The 19,085-nt window shown below is 37.7% G+C and overlaps 3 protein-coding genes across 3 annotated transcripts; all 3 read right to left on the bottom strand.

Annotated features, from left to right (window-relative positions):
* On the bottom strand, nt 75-4,825 carry LOC18587706 (3-hydroxyisobutyryl-CoA hydrolase-like protein 2, mitochondrial). Its single transcript, XM_007011654.2, has 14 exons — nt 4,553-4,825; nt 4,273-4,353; nt 4,117-4,185; nt 3,760-3,823; nt 3,356-3,435; nt 3,165-3,248; nt 2,617-2,701; nt 2,366-2,451; nt 2,146-2,267; nt 1,963-2,023; nt 994-1,092; nt 814-915; nt 695-736; nt 75-562 (listed from the first exon to the last, which is right to left on the bottom strand). The coding sequence occupies exons 1-14, from the start codon at nt 4,673-4,675 to the stop codon at nt 443-445; spliced, it is 1,218 nt and encodes a 405-aa protein (XP_007011716.2). The 5' UTR covers nt 4,676-4,825; the 3' UTR covers nt 75-442.
* Nucleotides 5,398-10,665, bottom strand: LOC18587705 (phospholipase D Z). The gene is made up of 7 exons (XM_007011653.2): nt 10,206-10,665; nt 9,907-10,111; nt 8,860-9,061; nt 7,781-7,974; nt 7,130-7,283; nt 6,349-6,513; nt 5,398-6,040 (listed from the first exon to the last, which is right to left on the bottom strand). Exons 1-7 carry the CDS (start codon nt 10,369-10,371, stop codon nt 5,582-5,584), a joined length of 1,545 nt encoding a protein of 514 aa, XP_007011715.2. The 5' UTR covers nt 10,372-10,665; the 3' UTR covers nt 5,398-5,581.
* On the bottom strand, nt 13,112-19,038 carry LOC18587703 (BTB/POZ domain-containing protein NPY1). Its single transcript, XM_018127966.1, has 4 exons — nt 17,867-19,038; nt 16,196-16,265; nt 14,528-15,703; nt 13,112-13,903 (listed from the first exon to the last, which is right to left on the bottom strand). The coding sequence occupies exons 1-4, from the start codon at nt 17,926-17,928 to the stop codon at nt 13,364-13,366; spliced, it is 1,848 nt and encodes a 615-aa protein (XP_017983455.1). The 5' UTR covers nt 17,929-19,038; the 3' UTR covers nt 13,112-13,363.

Genomic DNA, 19,085 nt, shown 5'->3' with positions numbered 1-19,085 from the left:
TGCATCCTTGTCCATCTCAAGGATTGAGGAGGAGGCTTACAGGTTGAAAAGGAGGGAAAATGTCAACAAAAAGATTGAGAAACTAGAGTACTAGACATTTATAAAGCAGGATGTGAATGCTTTTCTCATCATTCTAGGCACTATCTTCTGGCACTACATTTGTTCAGACGCAATTGTGATCTTTGAAAGGCATGGTCATTAGGTCTTGCTTTGGTCACCCATAAGCGGACAGTGAGTACCAGAACAAACTAACATGATCTTAAAAAAATAACTAACAAAACCTATCTCTTACTGTTGTGTACCTACAACAAAGTGTGTAGAAACTGATACCCAAAAATTTATGGGATGTTATTTCTATATAAAAGAACAAAAACACATGATACACCAAAATTGTGTGCCATCAAAAACTGATAGTTCCCTTACAAAGATTTATAGATCCTTCTCAGATGTAAGGTTCTCTCAAGGCTGTTGGCAGCACTAACTCAGGTTCTAATTCCCCGAGTGAGGAGAAGTAGCAGTCGACCATGTCTTTACTCACGTCTTCCAGGCTTGGAGGGTCCCACTACAATATTGATAATACAATATCATATAGTATGTAAATAAATAAAATGAATTTTGGGATTACAAGCCAACTACATTTAAGTAGGGTTTCACATGATATGATATAATAACATGGATAACGTGCACTGAATACCTTGGGAGCAAAATCCTTGTCCACTAACCGGGCTCGAATACCCTATAGAGACAGTTAAATTAAATTCATAAGAAGAATTATTCCAGAAATGCTCTTAACATGCAGAGGACAGTCCATACCTCAGAGAAATCATTAGAGACCCGTTTGGAGATCCCAGCAAGGGACATCCGATATTCACGTGCCAGACACTGATCAAGAGATTGAAATCTACCTTCTCGTATCTAATGCAACAAAAAACTCAAGTAAGCCATATGTAGTCAAAATGGAATTTAAAGCGGTTGTAAACATCGGTAACTTACAGATTGTAGAGTCACTTTCAAGCTCAATGGTGAGGCTTCTTTCATATTTTTGAGCACCGTCTTGCACCAGTCATCATATGCACCAGCTGCCTCATTTTCCTGAGTAAATATATATTTGGAGCCAAGTGAACCAGGAGCTCAATGAGCATCACTGAAATAGGGTTATTTAGTAAAAGACTAGAGAAATACGTCTGCCAGTACAATGACCCAAATAAAATTTTGAAAGCATTACACTGGTATTCCCAACTATTGGTTTAATTGTGGCATTGATTGATGTCTAAGTAAAAATTAAAACATAAATCTCTGCCTGCCCAAACCCTAATCCCTTTTATTCTTAGAAAGAGGAGAACCTTTGGTTGAAGTAAATCAAGAGGCTAAATCTTACTCTCCCATGCAGCAGGGGATCAATCACTGAGAAATTCCAAGCTATAGGGATCAAGTTAAAATACCCACCCCCAGGCTCCTATGCAGTTTTTGCCACGTGTATTCATAAGAATAAAAAGATAATTATGAGGATAAGAGGATCTGCTAAACTCAAAAATAAATGTCCATTAATGGCATTTGAAGCTCTTTGAGTGGCTGAAATCTCTGAAAAAATGGTACATGGTGCTTAAATTGGATGATAGAAGGCAATGAATCTGGCGGAACTCAAATCCCCATTCCAAGATTGCCATTCTAATGCTAACATAAAGAGTAATTGGCCAGATGGACTCACAAAAGTAGGGTCTTGCAAAGGGTGGCAGACTCCACTCTAGCATTTTTAAATAAAACGTGCACTGCGATAGACTCTCTATTTTCATACATGGCTGAGAGGTTACCATTGAGCTAGAAGCCCTTTTCTTATGCTAAAGTTAATGAGGTATCAAAGCTTTAACTGACTGCCCAGGCACAGACACCATTCAATGGCACATGTAGGCAAGTGTCAATATGCACAGGCATACACACACATCTATGTAGAATTAAGCTTACCAGAGAATCAATAATTTCCTCAACAGTGTCGCAGCTGAAACATTTATCAATTGTGTCAATCCTGAAATAAAATCACAAGATAAGGGGAAAAAAAGGGATCAGACAAAACCATGCTTTACAAAAAATTGTGCAGTCCAGATATAGGAACCTTTTCTAAGTGCTACAATCCCTCAAAAATGTTACCTGCGAAGAACGCTGCTCCTATCTGGATAAACAAGGTCACCATACTGTGCAAGAGAAGACTCTATGGCAGCGGGATCATCATTCGTCATGTTACCAAGGCGTTCTTCAATCCAAGCAAGTCTCTGTAATGTACAGGTCATCCAAATAAGCTGAGAAAAGAGGAACTGGAGGAAGAGGACAAAATAATTATATAAAAGAAAAAGGAGTAGAAAGAACAAACAGCATTTAAGCAATAGTGGGTAGCAAGGCCACAGGCAATCATTTCAACACCATTAAGCTTTTCTCCTGTTAGAGCTAAATATTCCCCTGAAGGAAACAAAACACATCTAGTTAAAAAAAAATGGAACATGTAAATCCAGAGAGATACAAGCAAATAACCTGAAGAAATGGATATATTCCTACATTTTATTAACTAGAAAAGTATACAAGCAAGTTAACTATGCCTTGAAAACTTAATAAATTGGTCATTACCAAAGTAACCAGGTAGGCGAGAAAGATAAAACGAAGCCCCTGCATCAGGATGGAATCCTAATTGAGTCTCTGGATTAGCAAAAACCTGAAAATGTTATGCACAGGTAAGAGAAACTTATTTAAATCCATTCACTAGAAACAGTATATCATAGTGTAAATCTTAGAGAATAAAATAAATGAAGAATGGAATGGTTTTATATCACTCTAATTGAACAATTGTGCTCCTGCCTACGAACCACAAAGCTGCAGAAACAATGTTTTGATGCAAAAGATTTCACCTCCCTTCTTCAGCCTATCTCAATTGGAAGTATGATGCAGAATCTATTAGAGGGTATACTGTCATGCCATTGCTAATAAAGATACAAGTTCAATCTCTATACATCCTTTTCTCACTAGATGGGGACAAAAGTTCAATCCTCAGGTGACAAATGAATTCAGCTAAAGTGTATGCCATTCATAAGAAGCAATATGGATACATTAACTCAAATGTGGATCAACGCACAAATTCTAACACAAGATTTCTTTTATGAAGGTATGGCACCACATACAGTTTTATCAGTCACTAAACGAAACATCCCTGGGAGAGAAATTCCACCTCCACATCCCATCGTTGTACCATCCAAGATTGCGACCTGTACATATGGTTAGTCATGATAGTCACAAGCCTCATTTGAAGTTACGAAAAGAAACTCAGGGGTAATTCACATGGGCATCAATCACTCAAAGGTTGAATTCTCACATGTGGCTTTAGATACGTTCCTTGTACATATACAAACTTATACAGTGTCTCGAAAAACCGTTTACATTCTTCAACTTTCCCTGCAGAAAACCCAAGTAGTTGAAAAATATGTATCGCAGACTACAGTAAAATGCTAGGACAAAACCATGACCATGCAAACTACAAAGTAACTTAATCAGAAGGAAATTCCATTGAGACGTTTGATGTAATAATCTAAGAGGTCAAAAAATACATGACTTGGAAAACCTCAATAATCCTGTTTGTGGAACTCTTCCCCGACTAAGTTGTTCTGATTTCAAGTAATGGGCACCACAATTAACATCTCATTCTTGAATTGCTTTCTCAAAATGAAGAGCTCTGAATTGATTAATCAAATAAATAAACAACATTGAAAGGTGACTAACCATCGTTAAGTAAGTGATAGAGAGTAACAGCATCAACGCCAGAACAGAAAGCCCTGCCACTACCCTTCAACAGAATTCAAATAACAGCTTAGACACCAATGAAGATCAAATCTGAAATGTCAAGGGCATGAGGAAATTCCATTGACAGAAGATATGAAACAACTAACTAAACAAAATCACTGCAGAAGCAGCATTGCTCTTTTTTCTAAAAATGTTTAGAACAAAAAAGGAATATTCTAGAGATTTTCTTGTGATACACAATTCATTTCAAACATCTTTTTCGAAAAGAAAAGATATTTACATGTTTGTGCGTGTATGTTGAGTGCTGCAACTAAACTATGCATTAAAAGGTTATACCTTCATTAAGACAAATCCAATATCGGGGTTCTCTTCCCATGATTCATACAATCTCTTCAACCGTGCTGCCTATAAACAGAAAAACAACTTCAATTTATTTCTAGTTAAAAATATCGACTTTAAAAGAAAAACAAGAAAGAGAGAACAAAAACAAACCATTGGGGCGGTAAGTGCATTGAGAGCAGAAGGTCTATTAAGAATGGCTGCTCTTGATTTAGCTCTTCCTTCCACTAAAACCTGAAACATTTGATGCCCCAATAAGCAACTTTAGACAAAAATATGCACTTGGGTCTTCCATTTTCTGAGAAAAATTACAAATTTAAGCACAAAAATCATGCTTGACACTAATTATTGGAAGTTCCCTCCCCACCAAATAAAAACTGTAAACAGGTATATAAACATAAACCCAGATAAGATATAGTTGTTTTCAGAAGACCTCGTCCTGGAAATCATAATTTGGGGCATAGTTTGGATGTGCAGAGAAGCATCTTTGATGGGAGAGGAACCCAAGTCTTTGAAATGAATGCCTTGCTTTTACTAAACCTTTCACTCTCTGCATCTTTGCTTTGCTCTCTCTATCTCTCTCTTCCTTTCTCTTCAATGCTCCTTTGCCTTTGGAGAAAGAAGCTTTGTTGCCTTGGCTAGTTTGGCTTCGCCTCTCTCACAGCGTTTCCCTCAAACGCTCTCCAGCATCACTGCGTGCTTTGCAGTTTTGTATCAAGAATTGATCGCAGCCGTTGGATTGTTGACTATTTCAGTCAAACCAAACTTGGTTCAGCTCGAACTTTTGTTATGGGCCTTAAGATGGGCTATATCGGACATTGAACAAGACATTTAAAAGCCCAAAGACAACGGGGCAAGGACCCACGAATATTTTTTCTTTTAATTTACTTCTTCGACAAAGAAAATTTTACAAAAATTATTTTTGATAAATAATTCTTATTAGTATTTGTTATCAGTGTTTTTGCACGTGGATAATTATATTTTGTTTATGTCTAAATTATAATTATATATAAATAAAAAAATTTTAAAAGTAAAATTTAAAATATATAAATATATAATATTGTAATTTTATTTTTAGATGCTGTTATCACGAGTTTATATTTTTTACCTTAAAAACATATTTGGAAGAGACCTGACTCTTTTAGCAATATGAGAGAGGGACTCACCTTGATTCAAATCTACCTCGATCTTAATATTTTGATTTTAATATCACTTGTCACGAGTTCATATTTTCTATTCATCCTATTTTTTATTGATGTAGAATCTGTGATACTGTAATTAGGATAATAAAGGAGAAGTGGCATTGATAGGCATTGCAAATTTTCTGGATGAACAAGTCTCCAGACTTAAAGATGATCAATTCAAAGAAAATGGATTCTGTTTTGTTTTTTGGGGTGAAGTTGCTAATACAAGCCATTGAGTTCATTGTTTTGGAGCTAGCTTACTCCAATAAGACTGATCATCAACTAGAATAAGCATGACCATCACCCAACTCTTCAACTGGAACAGCATAGGGCGAGTTCCAATCTGCATCGAAGATTTCTTGAAGCTGTGAAACAATGGCAGGATTATACGTCCCGAAGCTGACTCCTGCTGTTGCATAGAAATAATCCCAAACGAGATTGCTGGTACCAATGTGTGCACGAACGTCACTGACTGCATATTTACCATGATTGACTCTGGTGTAGGCCGGGTAGATATTACTAGTTCGCTTTCCTTTGTGAGTGGCAGGTCCAGTCAGGTTGTAACCTGGCACCTTGTAGTACCTGATCTCAACTTTGCCTGAACATTTGTTGTACTTTGAAGATGAGCAGAGGACATTGGAGTAGAGAAGTGACTTCAGGTAGAGATCAGTGTTGTCGATAAAGTGTGCCCAGTATGCTACCAGTATCTTCACTTTTGCATGTTTAGAGAAGACAACCTACCATATTTAAGCATCATATAAGAAGAGGAAAAAAGACGGTAATAAGCTAAAATGAGTTAGTAATGGACCAATGTTCATGGGACTGCAATGGAATAGTTGCATTTCCAAATATAGTCAGAATTTATGTAACTACAAGAGCTTCTTTAAGTATCGTACTTGTAAAGATACATTAAGGATGCAGCAACCAAACCACCCTGAAGTCTAATACGACTCTATGAGCACCCCTCTTAGAAGACATATAGATGGCAATTTACAGCAATGGGCTTACAAGAATCTAAAACACTAAGAATGGAATCTGAAAGTACCTCTGAGACAGCAGTTGAAAGAGATGACCAATAAACTGTTCGCTCCGTATATTGGGATTGACCAAGCCAGTCCATAGTACTGATCCTTACAGTCCCTCCATCTCCAACAGATTTAATCGTATCTAGCCATGCCTGTTCATCAGGCTGGAACCTGCCAAATGACAGCTGCTGACCACAGTTGGCATCAAATTGGATGAAGCTTAAAAGGAAAAAACACAAAAAAGAAAAAGGAAATTTGAAACATAAAAGCTGATTAGCATTTCTCTTTAAGAAAAGTGTGGGGCTGAACTTCTGCTCACACGAGAGAGATGAATATTTCCGAAATGCTGATCGAATCCCACAAACATGGATGGCCTGGACATGCCAGAGCCAAATAGTGAAGAAAACTACTTAAATGAGATCAGTCATTCAGCAGTTGAATTCAATCCAAATCCTTCTCCTTGCTCAACTGGATAGTAGTCTAACCTTTTAACTTCAGGTTTTGATGAATCTGACATACCTTTGGAAACAAATTCATTCCATTTAATTTCCTATAGGATTTGTGGACCTTTAACTTTTTGTTACTGTATGTTTTCTTAGCCTCCCTAACGAGTTCTATAAGATTTCAAGTGTGCTATTCTACTTGTATTGCTCAGACAAGTTCCATTCCTAATGAGTAGCTTTCGCAGTGGTTCTATAGGGAGGAAAAAAGACGAACAAAAAGAGAGCAAGAGTTCAAATTCTTAGTAAGCCTTAAATTTTAGGTTGAGCATCGGAAAAATGTAAAGGGCTAGCCACTTACCTCTGGTGGAGCAAAAGACAAATAGCTTGATTGAGGCACTGAACTTATATAACCAACACCAGGAGCATCAATAATCAATTTCAACATTTTAGGGTCTGACAGTGTAGGATAGCCTGCCACATAAGGAATCTCCACAAAACGAGGAAGGCGTGGCCTGATGAATAAGCATGAAAAGCCATTAACTTGCCAGCAATGTGGTGCAATCCAATGGAAGAAAATATTAACCATTTCCTAGGGGCAAGCAGCACACTATTGTGCTTATTAGCCAGCAGTCCAATTGTGGGGCAGCCTTTATAAGCGTATAGAAAACAATATCATGGAATAACATATTAACCATTCATGTTAACCATGACAAAGCTTGTTGAGAATTTTCATTTTTTCTTTTAAGAAAATAAAAAAAAATTCCCAAACAAAAAAGAACCATGGTTTTCTTATTGAAATATAGTGCATTGCTCAACCCAAATTCAACAAACAGATTTTCAGATATCACCCAGCAGTGCGAAGAGGAAAAGCAAAAAATAGTAACAAAAGCAGACTAATGCAAATATGCATGCATTTTCATGAATAAATATACATCTACGACTTGTGACACCTGGACAAAGCAACTTTTGGAAACAAGAATGACATTTTCAAAATAAGACCATTACATACGTGCATCTCATGTCAGATTCAATGAAATGCGACCAGCAGGGAACTTTTCTTTGAATCTGCCATTGTTGGTCTAATACTGTTGTTGTGTAAGCTGAAAAATTAAGATGTGCAAGTCTCCATAGATTCTGAAAGTAGACCCCAACCTTTCTCGCTACTTTTGGACAACCAACAAGATAAATTCCAACTTCCTTCACCTAAAACCATAATCAGGACATGTCATTGCATGGTTCAATCAAAAAGAACATGCTGAGATGATTGATGGAGTAAAGATAAAAATCACTGAAGACAAATTTGCAACAGTTAAATATCCAATAATATGGGGTATAATATATGATGCCTGAAAATGAGCGGGAAACTAATTTCTTGACATCGTAAAGTAACCAATGATTAGAAATGCTTAACCAATAGAGCAACTAAGCTGCCTTGACAAACTTAAAAAAAAAAAACAAACAGAAATATAAAAATGCAAAGATTGACAAAGGAAACCTCGTGACTGTAAGAAAATTTGTTAGTGCAACCATGTTCTGTGTCTGCCAAGGAACAAGAGTGATGCATTAAAACTCAATTAGGCAGCCCGCTCATTTCATCCAAGTACAAACACCAGAATCAACTCACTAGCTAGAAGGCATCTTGATTTGCATGACCAAGTGAAATAGACTTGCTATTCGGCCAACTTCTTTTACTAGCACCATCCAGGAAAATGTATTCTAACAGCAGGCAAACTAGATGAATGATACTATTGTCAAACCAAAAAAAAAAAAAAATCCTTCTTTTCTGCTACCAAGATATTCTTAATAATGTGGTCAAAGATTGGCCAAAAAAAGAGAATGTGGTTAAAGAAGAGAGAAACAGCCCTGGAACCAGAATGCTCACTCACTATCCCTTTATGTCACATTCACTAACTATGATGTGGATTATATGGTTCAATAATGTCAAGTTTAAGAAAAATAATTAACCATGAGCCCGTGGCTAGAGCAACCCTCAAATCCTCAAGTTGATGAAGGTTCAGGCTCTCGATGACAAAATTATATCTGTAGTCCGAGCCATGATAAACCTGGACTGTATCGATTTTAAGATACCTGAGTTAAAGATTTCCAGTCATTGTTTGCTGATCCTATATATACATCTCGATTATCTGATATCCAAACTTTTGCATGGACAATGCCTGAACCCCACCATTTATCAAGTAATAAAGTCACACTCTTGACATTTGGTCTTCTTGAAGCAAGGCTGGAGGGCTCTTGGGTGTAGTCAGGATAGACTCCAGAGTGCTGTAGTAATCTGAGAAAAAGTAACTGATTTCATAAAAAATATGATGAATTTAGAATTCTCAGGCAATGGAAAGTATTTGCCTCTATAAAATAGTAATATAAGATTTGAAAACAGAGAAAACAGAATTTGCGATTTTTGGTCTACCTATAGATATGGAAGAATGAAAGATTCGAATAAATGTGAATTTCACAATTTTACCATCCTAACCACATTCATTTTCTTAGAAATGTTCTCCCTTTTTCATTGGGCAAAGAGCAACTTCAAGGTAGACACATTGCTAGCCAAATGAAGTCCACATATTAAACTAAGGTAGTATTCACTACTCAAATCTCCTCTTCATCTTGCCAACAGAATTTCATTTGCAGTCATCAGGGGAAAACAAACAGTGACTTTAGATCAGCCTAGTACCCCTCAGTCCCAGATATTTCTTTTCCAAAAGCAATATGCAATAGTAAAGCCCCGTGCTTTTCCTTTGCTCAAGATTGATGTTAGGAGGAATGCAGTCATGCAACAGCTTTTGAAAAGCACAAGTGATCAAGGAAATGCAATTGAACACCAGTAAAAGTTCATTCCCAACACATACAATTCTGTGTAAGACAGAATTGTGGAACAAAAAGAAATCACCAATAAAGCAGTAGCAAAGACTAATAAGTAACTTGTGCAAAATTGTCTGTAATTTAATAACTTACTGACCCGACCTCTCAACCAACATATGTAATGCAATAAGTAATTTTTGAAGTATTACATATGCAATGTTTCTCAATATAACAGTTAGTTTCACAAATGATTTCGATTTAGAAACAACACTATTCATAATTTCATTAAAAATAAGACATGAATCCGAAAAGTATCACCTTATATCAACATCTCGATCAGCAGCATTTTCCAGGGCTGTATAAACAGAAAAACCTTGATGGGCACCAAACCGTTGCATATCATCCTTTGAGTATCCATAATCCCCTGATCGAGAATCCTCTGGATGTGCTTTTAACTGCCAATACTGAGCTATTATATCTAGCTTGTCCGTTGAGTTGTAGGCCAACCACTTGAACACATCGCCTGTAAACCCAGAAAAAGGTCGAAGGACAACAAAAAAATCAGGTTCTTTTTTCAATTCGGGGCAGAGTTTTTTGAAGCAGACAAAGCTTGTTACCGGTAGAAAGGACACCAGGGACACGAGGGAGATGAGGCATGTCTGTTGGGATTGATTGGACCAACCAAGCTTTGCATCGTGGCAACGATTCGGTGAAACGTGGAAGGGACAGGTTGACCAAGAGAAACAACACTAACGATATGATGATACTGTACCTAACCTCCATCTTTCTTCTCCTAATTGGATGTCCTCTCTCTCCCTTTTCCTCACTTTCTAAGTGAATTATTACGGGGTATTAAACTATCGGTTAAAGGCTCAAGACCAAGTATGAAAAGTCAACCAAAATGAGAAAGGAATCTTTCTGCTTGCTATCCATTGAAGATTCCTTCTATCTAAACAGTCTCAAAGTTATTTGAAATTATCATGAAGCTCGCTGTCCAAGGAAAATATTAAATTTATCAGTTTTTCCACATGTAGTTTATTTGATCTGGGTATCAGTTTTTGTAGAGGTTTCCATCAGAAAACGAAGGAACTGTTTGAGATAGTCATCTTCAAGAACACGAGTCGGTTCACAAGTTACAAACAAAAACAAAACTGATGGCAGAAAGGGATAGTTCCAAAAGGCTTCATTTGCATGCAAAATTATTGTGTCTTCAAAGAGAAGCGTGTCCATTGCTAATGGAACTTAAGGATTTCTTTGAAGATCATTAAGTCTTATAAAGAAGATTGCATTGGTTTTGTTATGTAAATCTTACTACTGCTTTAACAGCTCTATTCTTCTGCATGAAGAATAATTGTAGTAGCATATATTCATGTCAATTTTTGAGAAATTTCAGGAAGCCTACTTTTGTCATATTCAATCAAACAAATATGCCTGTTTTATTGAAGCTGGTGATCCCATCATATAATTGAGAATGCAAGGAGAAGGGAAATTTCATGGTATGTTCTTACCATTTCTTAGATTTTGAGGAAAGCCTAACACTTTTTAGGTAACAAGCAGTTCCTGGCCATGGGTTTATTTTTTTTTTTACCAGGAGAAGAATAGTGGTTTTAGTTGTACCTTGCAATTGTTGTTCAATTCACTTTGCTGCATACATTGAACTTGGTAACTTGACTCATGTAAACTGGTAAACTTGGCAAACAGAAAATCTCAATACCTTTTAACATTGATAGTACTCTAAAAAAGTTAAAATCCAAGGGAATTCAACCCAATCTAGTTCCTTTTCGAGCCTTGACCCTAATCCGCTTGCCGGGTAATGGGCTTTAACCCAATTTTATATCTTCCTTTTCATAAACAAAACCCAAATGAATTTGGGTCTTGCTGCTCATCCATGGGGCATGAACTATAACAGAGAAAATATTTCACCAGGCAGGCACCAATCAGAGGCAATTGCGGAAAACAAACCTTGTCGAAGCAAAACTTTTGCACATTGGAGGATTTATCAAATGGGAAGTTGTTAAGGACTTAACAGGCAGTGAAGTCAAAACTGTCTCCAGTGGTGTTTCCAGGATGTTTTGTTCATTGAACAAGAAGTCAGAAGCCTCTCCAGTTTCCGCCACCAACAACAGGAACCTCCCTGTCCGGGCAGATTCTAATGAAAGGAACAAGGTTGAAACTGTCACCAGTGTTGTTTCCAGGATGTTTTGTTCATTGAATAAGAAGTCAGAAGCCTGTCCAGTTTCGGCCACCAACAACGGGAACCTCCCTGTCCAGGGAGATTCTAATGAAAGGAACATGTTGAAATCCGCGTTTGATGAGTGCAATAATATTGGTATCATGTTACCTGCACCGCCGGGGGATGTTTGGGAAATTTGCCTTTCAAAAGTCTGATGTTGTGGGAGTACGATTGCTGCTGTGCAGTTTGCAAGTCCTGCAGATTATCCGCTGCTCTTGCTGCAATGCAAAACCATCTTTCCCCTTGCAATAAAATCCCATGTCTCGTGTTCCCTTCGGACAAGTAGATTTTCTGCCTTTCAAAAAAGTAGATTTTCCGGCGCTTGTGGTTGGCGTGCTCTGCAGCATCCCAAGAGCGGCTGGTAGGGGCAACAAGAGATGGAAGTAACTTCCTCTTTAATCCTTTTACAAGGCAACAAATCCGACTTCCATTTCATCCCAGACTCGCTGATTTTAGTAATAGCTTTAGCTTCATAAATTTTTCCTTTCTTACCAGTTGCATCCGGACGGCTGTGATATTGCCACCTTCTTCGCTGTAGGTGATCACGATGGTGTTGCAAACTTTGACATGGAGAGCATTGTGTCACTGTAAGGCACAAGATGAGTTTTTGACTCACTTTCGGGATATGGAAAGACTGAGTTCGAGGATGTTATTAACTACGAGGGGCAAGCTGCATAGTGTTTCTAGTGATTTTGAACTTCTTTTGGAGTTTGGTACCTCCAGTGAGAGTTCTGAAAGGTTGAGCCTCCTTTCTCCTTCTGGCCTATTCTGGAGGCATATTGCAGTGTCATATATATGGTCGAATCTTGTGGTGAATTGCCGATGCTAGTCAGAGAGCTTACAAGAAAGGGGACACAAATTGGACCTCCCAGAACCAAGATGTTCGGTGTATTCAAATTAGATGAGTAGGCGTCGCTCTCTGCTAGCCACTTCCCAGGTCAGATACTTTTTGAGGATGCAAACTGCATCTCCCTCTCAGCTAGCCACTTCCCAGGATTTGAGGGACACAGCATACACTTTCACCATCGACAACCCAAGAGGAATGACGTGTTCTTTCGCTAGTTGTAAATTTATGTTCCATTTTGGGGAGGAAAGAGTAAATTATGCAGTGCTCTTGTACAAGATTGGTGTCTTTCTTTCATTTTTGTCCCTCTTATTATTCCAAGGTAAGTGGGAAAATACTTTGGGCCACGCCTTTTTTATCCAGCACTTGCACATCTCTTCAGGAGAAACAGCAAGGTGATCCATGAATTATTACAGGCAAAAGGAATAGAAAGTTCCAAGAAAATGTAGACCTCCAATTAGCTACAAGAGACTTGATATGAAGATTGATAATCATACAATTGGATAAGATGTTAGAAAGTGTAGGCACCCAAAAAAACTAGTACATTTTTTCTGCAACAGACCCTCCTTTTATAATACTTCACACATAACAAGATAACCCTCATCATCAACTACAACAAAATCCTACCACTTTTTACACTTACAACAGTTTGAATATTCTTTACCTGTTTAGGTACTGATAACCCTCAGCATCCTTATCTAAGAAATAGAATGCCTCCTGTGTCTTGAAGATGAACCAGAGGACTTGGTATCCCCTGGAACCATTGAAGTTGGGCTTTGCGAACTTCCAGAGGTCTCAGAACTTCTGTTCTCCGTATGGCCTTTTCCCACAACCCACAACTTGTCAAATATTCTTCTAGATCGAGATGGCAGTAGCTGCATGCCACTTTTACTGTTTTTGCTATTCTTCTTGGCCAATTTACCATTCTTTTGAAATCCATCCTCTTTCACCTTCATTTGACTCATCTGTTTCTTGAGGGAGTTGCAATCTTCAGCTGCAGTCTTCTCCCATTCTTCATCGGTGTTTGTTGTGGAATGGGAAATATCACGAGGATTGTTAGCAAGTGATTGAACTCCAGCTGCAGCCCTAACCTGCTCAAAGAAGAGAACTTGAACTACAACCCGTAGTGGAAGTCTCTCATTCTGTGCAGCATGCATAGATGCATCCATGGTAAATTTCTTGACATCCATCAGCCCGCACAATTTCTTTCTTTCGGCCTTTGTCAAGCTTGGATGCTCCTGCAGACAAACATAATAACCCATTCTTTAGACTGTCCAAGTGCATTCATATCAAAAGGCATTTATGCATGAAAAACTTATTGTTTCTCACTATATGATAATGGCAGGCATCATGAAAAACAAAGATTGTGTAATATCGTCACTAGACTATAGAAATTACTCTGTACTAGCTAATCAACAACCACAAACTCCGATATCCCAAAATGCTGCTTCAAGCAGTAAGAAAAATTAATCAAGCAATGTGTCTTCCACTAAGTGGTTGACTGAAAGGTAACCACATTTTGTTTCAAAAATACATAAAGGAGGGAAAAAAAAAATGGTATTACCATATTGCAAGGTCCTAGTTCAACTTGAGTTGGACTAACAACAATTCTTCCCTCTCTACCAATTAACATTTCCCTTTTACCAATGCACTCCTGGTAAAGCAGTTGGAATTACAACATTATATCGTAACAGATCTTGGAAGTGACCTAGATATTCTTTGAAAGCATTCACAGCACAAACTTAATTGAGCATCAGAAAATATGCTGAAAGAATTTATGCATGTATTTATGCGATGGGATATATAATTTTAGAAATTGAGAAGATCAATGAAATTGGTATCCTTAGTGTAAAAAATCCTACCTTCAGGTACATGTCAATGGCTTTATAGAGTCCATCATGAACTGGTCTAGCACACTCAGGGATAGACTGAGACAAGTCAATGAGACTGGCAAGGGAAAGATTAGGGTCCCGTGCAATTTCTTCAAGATACCCATCAATTAATTTACCAACACTCAACAAGGATCCATGCCCTAGAACAAAATCAGCACATCCCATCTCATTCTTTTCAACATCTAAATCTTGGGTACGCTTTTCATTCATGATGTATCGATTCACAATAGACTGCACCATCTCAACATCATATAATGTAGTTTGGGGAGACCGAGCCGGGATTAATAAATCCTTGACAGAAGCCTCGTGCAACTTTAAACTTATCCTCTTCACTAAATCTTCCTTTGCTGAATCATCCACCCCAACCAAAATGGCAACTTTCAACAGCTTCAGCAAGAAACCACATGAGCAACCCACAGCCTTATCCGAAGGCAATAAGCATACAATTGTTTCCACCAGTAATTTGTTCCTCCAGGAATGTGCATCAGAAACCAAGGCATTAACAGAATCTGGCAACCATCTGACAGCATAAGTTTTCAGTGCCTCACCAATCACTGCACCATCCATTCTTCCCTTTGATTTCACAGCAGTCATGACTCGCTTGTAGAGATCAATCTCTAGCTCACATATATCTTCAACCCACCAATCCTTCGGAACAGATTCAACCTTCTCTCGAAATTTCATACCATCATCAACTATTTTGTCAGGCACTGATAACTTCCTGTTATATGTGTAGGACCATGTGATGTTTGCTGGATCCACAGAGGTTTTAGATGCAATGGAATCAATGCATCTTCCAACAATCTTCAGGTTTTCAGACCATGGTATAAGAGATTTGGTGGTTTGTAAAACAATAATGGAATCTTTCCAGCTACGGAATATACTAGAATTAAGAAACACTTCGATTTTAAAAATTAGGTTACCCCGATCAACATCCTCAGTCATCTCGAGGTATTCAGCTGCACAACGGGCAGCCACAACATTGTAAGCATTTAAAGTAACAGTCATCCCGTAGCAGAACTTTGCACAAATTTCAAATGCTTTTGGCCCACCAGGAAAATCAACCATATTAATTTCATCGCAGTTCTCTTCACTGGCTTTCAGCACTAGTTTTTGCAAGCGATTGCTCTTAGACAATAGAGGGAACTGCAAAGAGACATAAAAACAACATCTGTAATTATCTCTATAGACAGAGAATTCTAGAACTTAATTATAAAAATAACAGTATAGTTTAGCTGAGAGAAGAAATCAAACAAAGAGGAAAAGATTCATATGCACTCCCACTACATTGGCATCCATAATAGCAAAGACTCATCTGAGGAAACTTATGCAAACAGTTATAGGAGGAAAATATATGACTGTCATCAGTGAGATTTCACAGTATCAAATTACACAACTTTGACAAAATTTTGCCCACTTATATACCCATGAAATGGTAATAATAGAAATATATTCCTGGAAGAATAAAATTCAAATGAATAGTTAGGTTGAAGAAATACATTTAAAGTTTTCATGAGTTTTAAATGGAATAAAGAAAGAAAACTATCTTAGCATGAATCAAATACCAAACTCAGCTTTAAATTCAGCATCTACAAACACATACAACAAGCATAAAAATTTAGAAGGGATTGAGCATACCTTGTGAAGGTAAAATTTCACTTCACCCACGGTAATGGTGACATCCGTTGCCAAATCAGATGTGACATACCTGCATCGACAGATGTTTTACGTTAAGCCCACAAAGAGAAAAAAATTAAAGCTAAACTTATTGAGAGAGCAGCGAAAACTCTTAGCCATCCACATAGCCCCAAGTTAGACAATCAATGGCTATGGTCAATGGACTGGAAATTTCTAACTCCGCAACTAACCACATGCTATATTCTGAAACACATGTGTGACTTTGAATAAAATTATTGCCCCTCTTAAACATGAAAAACAGGTGTGAATATAGCATTATTATTAAAGATTAATTCAGGTTTTTTTTTTTATTATTTATACCAAAGAGATTAATTTACCTTCTAAGACAACCTCAACCAAAAACCTACAAAAAAAAGATTCCAGACACAGCTTTCTAGGAGTATATTAGTATCTCACAGACTAGTCAATAAGCAACAAACCAACAAACTGCATCTGCTGACATTTTCATTTTATGATGCAACTCGCTCAAGCACAAGAAGTATTGACTACAAAGGAAGGTCCCATTCAAGAAATGAACAGTGCCAACAACCAATTCCACACTTAGAGCTCTCAAGCCTCTTTCATTTTTCCCACTTTTAATCAGTTGTGTCAGCTTAAAAAGTTGAAATCTGAATGTATGAAAAGATCTTGAGGGTAACCAAAATGTAAAAGATCCTTTACTGGGAACTTATTAAATCTGCTAGTCAAAGAATACAAGCATCCCACATCAGTCCATAGCTTAAGTAACAAAGTGACGCATCCAGGGTACTAGACTAGATCAGTCCTACTTAACACTGCCCTTAACAACACAATGATAAAACTGATTCGGTTATGTGAAGTTATTGTCAGGGGAAGAGTCTTTTTTTTTTTTTTGACATGTTATGGTGTAAAAACCAAGCCTGCTCCACGTTGGGAGATGGGAAAATGCCTGATGTTAGGTGGAACATGCTATTGTTTTACAGGAAGATTCTTACAACGATGATTAAAGGCCTGCTCCCAATATGCCTTTCCCTCATTTGGACCACTAACTCATGAAAAAGAGGACAGACTCAACAGCTGGACCACCTCCCAGATACCCCATCTCTTTTTCACTCTCCAATCCACCCAAAAACCAAACAATAAAAGAATAATAATTGGCAATGAAAACACCCATGTGGTTAATCTGTCGCCAAGCCAAAAGAAAATGAAGAGAAAAAGAAAAATCACTTGTTAAAGTTATGACTTTTCCCAATGGTATGATTAACCACTGAAAGGTTTCTCATTTTTTAAGGCGTTAAAGTATAACCCGTTAAGCAGTATAAAAAGACAAAGATAAATTTTTCAAAAACAGCACAGTCGGTACTAGTACAAAATGAAATAAATTACACATTTTTAGTAGAAAATTGGTAGAGCTAATGAACTTGCATCTCAGAAACCGTACGGACTAGTGATATGCACATTACAAACAACGGGGGAAACACCAAAATCGATAGTTAAGCATGTCTAGAGCAGACAGCATAACGGAAAACAAAACAAAACCAAATCAAATGGAGATAACAGAATGTTAAGACAACCTTAAAAAGGAAACAACGATGAACAAAATTTGCATTGGTTTGTAGTAAAAGAAAGGAATGTGAGTGAAACCCATCTTACCGGATGCATTTGCCATCAGCTTGGAAGGCGTCAGGCTTGGAGCCAAGCTTCATAAACTTCATTTTTGTTATTTTTCTCGAAAATACCCACACAGAAGATAAGAAACCACAGGAAAAATCCCTTCAAGCAAACTCAAGAAGCAGGCCTAAGTTCCTTGTGGTTATGGAGTTGCCCATACCATGTACCAATGACAAAGTCTCTCTCTCTCTCTCTCTCTCTCTCTCTATAGCTGAATAAAACAAAACCAAACCAAACCAGAAGCCGAGAGCAGAAGCAAAGAAACAGCTGTTCCTATTCTTCAAAGAAGAATTTGAGACTTCAGAAAAAGGGAAAAATCTTTTTTAATAAACTAAAATCCCAAAAAAGAGAACACGCAAACGCAACAGCAAAAAGCCAAGGAGAGAGCATTAATAAACATTGGACGGAACCAACAACAACAACAACAGAAACATCAACAGCCCTTGCTTCCTTATCCTCCTCCACCCCTTCCTCGAACTCCACGCTGTTCCTATCCCATTTCCCAGCTCCCCCCACTTTATGATGACATTGATGACGCTTAATCTTAAATTCACCAACAAAAACCAAACCCAGAAATAATCCTAAAGGGACCAAAAACCCAAAAAAGAAAAGCAAACGGTGGCGTCAGATCGAGAAAAGATCAAAAATAAGGGGAGCAAAATCTATGGGTTGTTTATAGAGAGCAGAAGAAAGCAAGCTAAGCCAAGCCAGTGAGGCTAACAGTCATGAGTGTGAATGATGGGGTTGTTTTATATCAGATACATCATATCAATAAATTCTCGCCGCCTTTGCTTTTAAATCAGCCTGATCTGCTGATATATCAAAGATCTTTCTCTCTCCTTTGCCCCCAAGGCGCAAATCTCGATGAATCTCATGCCTTCCTTCCTTTCTCTATCTATTTTTTATACTATAGTAAAAAAACTAATATATATCTGTGTGTACGTGATCAATGGTTGATCAACTCCTCAGTCCGAGGCAATTGTCTCTCCCCCAATCCTTCCTCTTCCAAAAATTTTCTTTCCTTTTTCCCTTTTTCTTTGTTTCCTTCGCTCGCAAAGAAGGAAATAAATAAAAGAAAAAAAAATGGGATTTTGGTAAAATGTGAAGTGTGTGGACTGGCTTTGTGTAGGGAGTAGGGGGACTGTGTTAACAGGGTGGCTCAGTAAAGTCTTTTTATGGAGCTTTATTTTTTTATGCCGTT

The sequence above is a fragment of the Theobroma cacao genome, chromosome 9, assembly GCF_000208745.1.
Source record: "Theobroma cacao cultivar B97-61/B2 chromosome 9, Criollo_cocoa_genome_V2, whole genome shotgun sequence".
NCBI lineage: Eukaryota > Viridiplantae > Streptophyta > Magnoliopsida > Malvales > Malvaceae > Theobroma > Theobroma cacao.
Note: the sequence above shows the minus strand (reverse complement) of the source record. Positions and strands in the feature narration are given on the sequence as shown.

Bases quoted from the DNA above. Each gene is read 5' to 3' on its own strand.
- LOC18587706 (XM_007011654.2), bottom strand. From the start codon at position 4,675: ATGCAGAGAGTGAAAGGTTTAGTAAAAGCAAGGCATTCATTTCAAAGA. The intron at 3,249-3,355 runs GTGAGAATTCAA...CCATATGTACAG, and splicing joins GAACGTATCTAAAGCCACAT to GTCGCAATCTTGGATGGTAC. The intron at 916-993 runs GTAAGTTACCGA...TTGTTGCATTAG, and splicing joins TGAAAGTGACTCTACAATCT to ATACGAGAAGGTAGATTTCA.
- LOC18587705 (XM_007011653.2), bottom strand. From the start codon at position 10,371: ATGGAGGTTAGGTACAGTATCATCATATCGTTAGTGTTGTTTCTCTTG. The intron at 7,284-7,780 runs GTATGTAATGGT...CTTATTCATCAG, and splicing joins GAATCTGACATGAGATGCAC to GCCACGCCTTCCTCGTTTTG. The intron at 6,514-7,129 runs GTAAGTGGCTAG...TGTGGTCAGCAG, and splicing joins TGTCTTTTGCTCCACCAGAG to CTGTCATTTGGCAGGTTCCA.
- LOC18587703 (XM_018127966.1), bottom strand. From the start codon at position 17,928: ATGAAGTTTATGAAGCTTGGCTCCAAGCCTGACGCCTTCCAAGCTGAT. The intron at 15,704-16,195 runs GTATGCTCAATC...GTCTCTTTGCAG, and splicing joins TGAAATTTTACCTTCACAAG to TTCCCTCTATTGTCTAAGAG. The intron at 13,904-14,527 runs GTAGGATTTTTT...GTTTGTCTGCAG, and splicing joins CCATTGACATGTACCTGAAG to GAGCATCCAAGCTTGACAAA.